Below are 7,500 nucleotides of genomic sequence, written 5' to 3' on the forward strand. Positions count from 1 at the left end.
ATACAAGGACGCCAAGTATTGATATTTTATTATGCAAATTCTTTTTTTACTTATTTTTTTTTTTACTTTTCTTTTTTGTATACGGAAGTTGCATTGTTCATTTCAATACCTGTAATAGTACAGTAGTCCACACACACACACACATGCACACGTGTGCATTCAGTTAAGTTGGAATATGACTGTAATACAAACAGTTCAGTTTGTCAGGTACATGAAAATCCCATTTGCTGCAATAAAAATGATTGAAGTGAGACGAACAGACTGAAAACAAAATTTTATTAGATAAAACATGTTGACAACGTTTTACTTTGCAGTTTAAAAAAGGTAATAAATCGCAATATATCGCCATATTAATATCGCAATACTCAGCATATCGCAATCTATTTTGAATCACAATACTATCGTAGCGTGACTTGAGTAGCGTGATAATATCGCATCACGAGGCCTCTGGTGGTTCCCACGTCCCACCCCTACAGTGTGGTCTCCCCCCATGTTTCCACTCACAGGTCACCAGGACTGGATGCATATTCATCGCTCTAGCTCCCAGATGAGTTGCTGAGGTATGGGACCACACGGTCCAGATGTTTATGAATATGAATCATGAATGCATTGCATCTTTTGCCTGGCGGGGACAATTACGATGCGATCGGTTGCATCTGTCGGTGAGTGTGTGGAGGGGGGGGGGGGGGGGGGGGGGGGGGGGGGGGGGGGGTGGCGGATGAACGACGGCAGTCCAGGGATGTGAATCCCAGGAATATTTTTCAAATCGGTCAACGACAAGTATTTTATTGGAATGACTACGACACTGGTTTAGTGTTCAGAGCCTCAGGAATCAGCTCTCTGACCCCTGTTTACAACATGGAAATGCTATAGTGAACCTATTGTAACTTGTTGCTATACCTATGCTGTATGCATTCAAAACATTTATACACAAATTCATTGTCCATTGAACTAAGCCCCACCCCCTTGTGCTTGGAACCTGTTTCTTACATTAACATTTACATTTAGTCATTTAGCTGAACGCTTTTATCCAAAGCGGCTTACAAGTTTTGTACAACAAGACAGCAGAAAGGGTACAACTCTATCAGCTGAGTAACAATGTTCATCAAAGTGTCGAGTGCTAGGTTAGTATATTAGGACAAGTGCATGACAGTAAGGTTAGTTCGGGACGGGTTAGAGTTTTCTTTAAAAAAAAAACATTTTTTAACATGCTTCCTATCACCCTTCTCATCCTTCCTATGCTTCCTATCACCCTTCATATTGTAACCAAGTGGATTTGAACCTGGGACCATAGGATCTACTGGCGGCTGCACTAACCAGCTGAGCTAAAGGGTCAGACCCATTAGCAGGTGCTGGTTGACTGTAACCAACTCGTTAGTAGTTTACAATATGCTACCTAACATCCTCTCTATGCTTCCTATCATCCTTCCTATGCTTCCTAACATGTGTGGTGGTGGAATCTTAGCTAGCAATGACCCAGTTGGAACTGTGAAAGAATGATTACTTCAATCAAGAATAGAAGCTGATAAGAGAAATGTATTATCTGTTTCTGAGTCTCAGTTCAGTTTACAAGGTGTAGCTGAAAAGAGACAAACAGGGTGAGGGGGGTGGGGGGCTGCCCAGAATCAGACATTTCTAAGAAGCTCCACTTCGTATGTTAATACTGGAATTCAGACATGGCTATGTCTGGACTAAAAATGTAAACCTACAAATTACCAACAGGAAACAAGCTTCCTGTGTTGCCCTGCCAATGGGCAGTTTTATCGTTACAATGCAGTAGGTACACAATACAAGATATACGTTTTGGAGACGTATACATAGCAGGATGTGTGTGGGGGACTGAAAGTAATACCTTGCATTTTTAGAAATTGAGAACAGAAAAAGAACGATTGTCACATAGGGAATTTCCACAGAAGTGCATTGTAGACATTGTGGTACAGTGGTACAGTGGTTAGCACTGCTGCCTCACAGCAAGAAGGCCCTGGGTTTGAACCCCAGCTCTTCTGTGTGATGAATGAATGAATGAATGAATGAATGAATGAATGAATGAATGAATGAATGAATGAATGAATGAATGAATGAATGAATGAATGAACATTTTATTAACAGATTGCAGAATGGGTACAATACAGTACGGCTCAATACACACAATTGTTAAGGGGATGCAGACCAGAGAAAGACGTTTGTCTTGTTTACATCAGGGTCCCCCATTTTCAATTCATAGTGGAGTGGAGTTTGCATGTTCACGTGGGTTTCCTCCAGGTACTCTGGTTTCCTCCCACACCATGAAGACATGCAGGCAGGACTACAGATGAAAACTAGCTCATTAGCTAATTCTGGCACATTTACATTGATGTGGAGACTGAAGATGTTGATTAATGTGCACTGTCCCTGGGTAATTAAAAAAAAAAAAAAATTACTTTCTGAGCAGGGTTAAAGGGCAAATACAAAAATAAAGATTTCTCTATCACACATGCTTCCTATCACCCATCCTATGCTTCCTAACATGCTTCCTATGCTTCCTAACTTCCTTCCTATGCTTCCTATCATCCTTCCTATGCTTCCTATCCCCTCTTACAGTATGCTTACAGTATCCAATTACTGTCTAGCATTATTATGATAATGCTCATGCTAATAGCTATAATCTGTCAGTGTGTTTGTCTGTGTTTGTTAGCGTTAGCATGCTAATGCTCATGCTAATAGCTATAATCGGTCAGTGTGTTTGGCTGTGTGTTTGTTAGCGTTAGCATGCTAATGCTCATGCTAATAGCTATAATCGGTCAGTGTGTTTGGCTGTGTGTTTGTTAGCGTTAGCATGCTAATGCTCATGCTAATAGCTATAATCGGTCAGTGTGTTTGTCTGTGTTTGTTAGCGTTAGCATGCTAATGCTCATGCTAATAGCTATAATCGGTCAGTGTGTTTGGCTGTGTGTTTGTTAGCGTTAGCATGCTAATGCTCATGCTAATAGCTATAATCGGTCAGTGTGTTTGGCTGTGTGTTTGTTAGCGTTAGCATGCTAATGCTCATGCTAATAGCTATAATCGGTCAGTGTGTTTGGCTGTGTGTTTGTTAGCGTTAGCATGCTAATGCTCATGCTAATAGCTATAATCGGTCAGTGTGTTTGTCTGTGTTTGTTAGCGTTAGCATGCTAATGCTCATGCTAATAGCTATAATCGGTCAAGTTCAAGTTCAAGTTTCTTTTATTGCCACACGGCCAGGCCGGTGGAATTTGAGCACGGTGCAGGTGGTAGCTGCGACAATACACCACATGGATGATGGAACACAACATAACATCAACAACAACATAACATAACATAACATAACATAACATGCATAACATAACATAACAGCAGGGGGTGAAATTAGGATGAGTTGGAGTTGAGTAATTGTATGGACCGTGACTGGCGTCAGAGCTGACGGTGCCGCCATGACAGCTGACAGCTGTCAGTGTGTTTGTTAGCGTTAGCATGCTAATGCTCATGCTAATAACTATAAGGAGAGCGGTCAGTGTTTTTGTGTGTTTGTGAATTTGTGCCTTGTATTCTACCCCTTCCAGAATGCTTACCAGGCCTCGATCGAGAGAACATTCTCTTTCTGGTGCCTCTCTGATTCTCTTTCTCTCCGTCTGTCAACATAGGCTATTATGTAACGGCACCACAGATGATGGTATCACAATACAACAGCCTGAATAATTGAACCCTTGCTCTGAGGAACCATGCCATTTATTCTTTTTTTGGAAAGTCAATCCCAATTATACTGTATGTTATGGGCTATCATCAGAAACTACTCAACCTCTATTGTCTTTAACTATGAATGTACGCAACACTCCAACTTACCATCTTTAGACAATGACGTTTGAAATTAAACAGAGTTATGTAATATGGTCCTTGAGTTTTGAAAGGTACTCATTTGTACTCTTGGTCCACAGGGGGAGGAGCTAGAGTGTGATTTTGGAACAGAGCCGCGGTATGAGGCCCGCTGGTTGGACAGCTCAACAGTGATTTGCAGTGGAGTGACAGTGAGTACAACCAATGACCTCCCAAAGATCACCTGTCAATCAATCAATCAATAAATCAATCTATCTAGTCCAAATAATGGCCCACATTGGTTCTAAATGTTAGGGCTGGGACTTTATCACATTAATTTCGATTAATTAACTACAGAAAGAATTTAAAGTAAAAAAAAATGTATGCATTTAATCGCATGATGATTTTTCTTTATTGTGTAAGAATGTTACCTTTCAAAGGAGACCAGACTCATGCATGTGCTATAAGTATAAAGTATAATAAATCGCAAATAACTTTTTTTCTTAGTCTGGTTTGTTCATTAAAAAAGATAAAATAAGAGAAATTGAGATCAATCAAGAGTTTTTTCCCCCAATGGTCAACTGTTATGGAATGTACTTGAAAGTACTGCGTTTTACTTTTACCTCGGAAGTGCTTGAGTTTACAAAAGGTCCTTTGCGCTATATATATATATTATTCCTAAAATTGTTGCACTTTGTTAAAAATTGCATTGATCTGTTGGTCTGTGTAGTAGCTAATACAGGACTTTGCTGCCTAAACGTATATGTATAATGTATATTCATTGATTCACTCGTATACCAAAATTAATTTGAATTGAAAAAGGTTGCTTTTTAAATTTTTTAATCGAGTCCCACCACTAAAACGTCCGACCACTGTTTATTCGTCTGCCCCTGTCAGCTGCACACGGCACAGATGAGCCAGGAGTACCGTCTGAGCCTGAGGAGGACGGGGGACGCTGACCGCTACATCGACAGCCCTGAGCCCATGACGAGTAAGACAACGTGTTATTACCCAATACCCCATTGTCATCGGAACACATTGTGAAAGACTGAGACACAAGAATCCATGACAACACGTTAGATTGCACTAGATTATACAGTTCCCTTTTTTCCTCTCTAATGACAGGGTACAAGCATGTTCCAACCCATTTCCTTGTATTATTAGTCGTTTCTGTGTATACCAACTCGTAATTTCCCATAATATCATTTTCTTACCATCTAATTACCCCTGTAATTATACACGGAGAGGGGAGCTGTAATTTCGAGGGGTTACCGTTGAAGCCCTGTGCTCTTTGCTCACAGTCGCAGGTAGAAAGAACGGGGGGCGCCTCATCATCACAGCGGCGCTCATTGTGTGACACAACGGACTGTTATTGAACTTGGCGTCTCTTCTCAGCTGAGCCCCCCCGAGACAGAGAGGCCTATCTCCGGCTCCAGATGTGGTGTTTATAGACCATGTGTCGTCCATGTGAGGAGCAGCGCGCAGGCTGTCTGAACAACAGCCCTGGCTCTCTGCCAGACAACGCACTCTGCATAGTTAAACTACGTGACTGATGCTTCATACACTGCCTTGCAGTGTCATCAGAATATACACTTGCGTCGACACGAGCGCACAAACCCACACACACACACACACATAGTATTATACACACGCATACATTATGCACACGCACGCACACACACACACACACACACAGGTACACACATACGTGCACTGGTACAGTCGGATACAAATGAGCTTTTTAGCTGGGAGGCGTATTGGAACATGAACGTGATCATCCGCTCCTCTCACGGCTTTGTTCTCCTCCTCTGAGCCGCCGGCTCTCTTGCTCTCGATGTATTTTATAGCCGCGCGCTGCGTATATACATCATTCAGCAGATGCTGCTTATCCAAACTTTTCTAGGGCATGCGGCCCATATGGTTCAGATAATCCATAACAGACTACTGTCTACACACAGCGCCATGATTTAACCAGTTTAACCAAATTCCCTCCCAACAGCGGTTGTGTTAACAATAACAATGACTTTAGGCTATTTAGCTTTCATGATTTCACTTGGATTTAATGTCTCCATGTTTCCCCTATACGCTGTGGGCAATATGACCCTAAGGACCGTTGACCATATTCACACTTTAATGGGTGGGAACGGGGTGGAAAGGAACCCAACCTGAGCGTGACATACACTTATTAAGTTCCTGTTCCGTATGCATGCCCGCCTCTCTTGGCTTAACGTTGAAAATGGATTGTCTTTTAAATATACTTGTGCTGTTCAAGTTGGTCATGAGCAGTAAAACTCCTGTTTTTATACATAAACAGATTTCAGATATACCGAACACTGTGACCTCATTTTCTTCTTCTAAATTACATGCTATACTATGTTATTTGATACTATCTTGTCTAGCACAGTCTCTGGAGCGTAACAGTAAGAAGCATTTTGTATGAAAGTATTCTGTACTTCTGTATGACAACTATTAAAGAAACTTGAGAAACTTGTTTTTAGTAATACTGTGCACGAGCATTACACTAGAGGTTCCAGTAGTGGGCAGCTTGAATTGCCAGGTCCTAAAACCAACGCTTTAAGGAGATATTTAATTTTTAGAGCATTAACTCTTTGGAATAACTTGCCTCAAAACCTCTGCTGTGGGCGGCTGGGTGGCGCAGCGGACTAAGCGCTCGTCACCAACGCAACGCAACGGTGGTGTAGTGGTTAACACTGTCGCCTCACAGCAAGAAGGTCCAGGGTTCGAATCCCGCTTGGGGACCAGGTTTCCATGATGCCAGTTACCCAGGTGGGGTATCTCCCAGGCCTTTCTGTGTGGAGTTTGCATGTTCTCCCCGTGCTCGCAAGGGTTTCCCCCCCCGATAAGATAAACCCAATGGAAAAACATGCACAACAACAAGATCGCTAACGCTGTGGCGTCCTTGACGAAGACGGACAGGAGCACTTGGATTGGTCCCCTGGCGCGGCTCACGTGGCGCCTGTCTGCTCCCGGCTGCCCTTGGGGGGGAAGGACGACGGGATGGGTTAATCGCAGATACGCATTGTATGCATGGTTCGCATGTGTGCCAAATGGTGACCTCGGAGCAGGTCCTAAATTATTATTATTATTATTATTATTATTATTATTAAGAGACACTGGTATCGAATCCGGCTGTCAGCGTTGCCCCCGGCTTGGCCGGCCGTCATACTGGCTCGATTGGCAGTGTCAGCGGGAGGGAAGCCGGTGGGGTGGGTCCTGGTCGTTGTAAACAGCGACTCCTACAGGTAGGAGGGCGCCTGCACAGCGAGGGAAGGATCTGGAGGGAGGTAGTGTGACCTTCCACACGTTACACTCTCCCAGTGAGAGTCCGCGCTGCCAGGTGAAAAGAAGCGGTGGGCTGGGTACACATGTGTCGGAGGAAGCATGTGATAGTCTCCGCCCTCCCAGACCGACGGTAGGGGGTAGAGTGCGCAACGACCAGGAAGGGGATTGGGAATTGGCATAACGACTAACATTGGGAGGGGAGAAAAACGGAAAAAGAAGGGGGGAAAAAGATAATAATAATAATAATAATAATAAAAAAATAATAAAAACTCTGCTGCATTTACAGTAGATTCACTTTTTAAAAGTTTTTTTGTTTTCTATTTCTGTGCTTGCATGTCATTTTAGCCATCTTAATTGTTAGTTTCATCATGCATTGTGTGTCGAGTACTG

General features: G+C 42.8%; 2 protein-coding genes across 2 annotated transcripts in view; one reads left to right on the top strand and one right to left on the bottom strand.

The window, feature by feature from the left end:
• The window catches only part of LOC311244202 (transmembrane and coiled-coil domains protein 1-like), a gene marked incomplete at its 5' end in the record, with an annotated part of 20,138 nt that extends 16,708 nt beyond the window's left edge, over positions 1-3,430 (bottom strand). Inside the window, one exon of the mRNA XM_084333609.1 lies at positions 3,420-3,430. Coding sequence (XP_084189735.1) covers positions 3,420-3,430 — 11 coding nt within the window. The remainder of the gene's footprint in view (positions 1-3,419) is intronic.
• Positions 3,429-7,500, top strand: part of plxnd1 (plexin D1) — a gene marked incomplete at its 5' end in the record, with an annotated part of 51,822 nt that continues 47,750 nt past the window's right edge. Inside the window, 3 exons of the mRNA XM_084333610.1 lie at positions 3,429-3,452; positions 3,930-4,019; positions 4,705-4,798. Of these exons, the coding sequence (XP_084189736.1) occupies positions 3,429-3,452; positions 3,930-4,019; positions 4,705-4,798 (208 nt within the window). The remainder of the gene's footprint in view (positions 3,453-3,929; positions 4,020-4,704; positions 4,799-7,500) is intronic.

The sequence above is a fragment of the Notolepis coatsorum genome, assembly GCF_963971535.1.
Source record: "Notolepis coatsorum genome assembly, chromosome: 17".
Lineage (NCBI taxonomy): Eukaryota > Metazoa > Chordata > Actinopteri > Aulopiformes > Paralepididae > Notolepis > Notolepis coatsorum.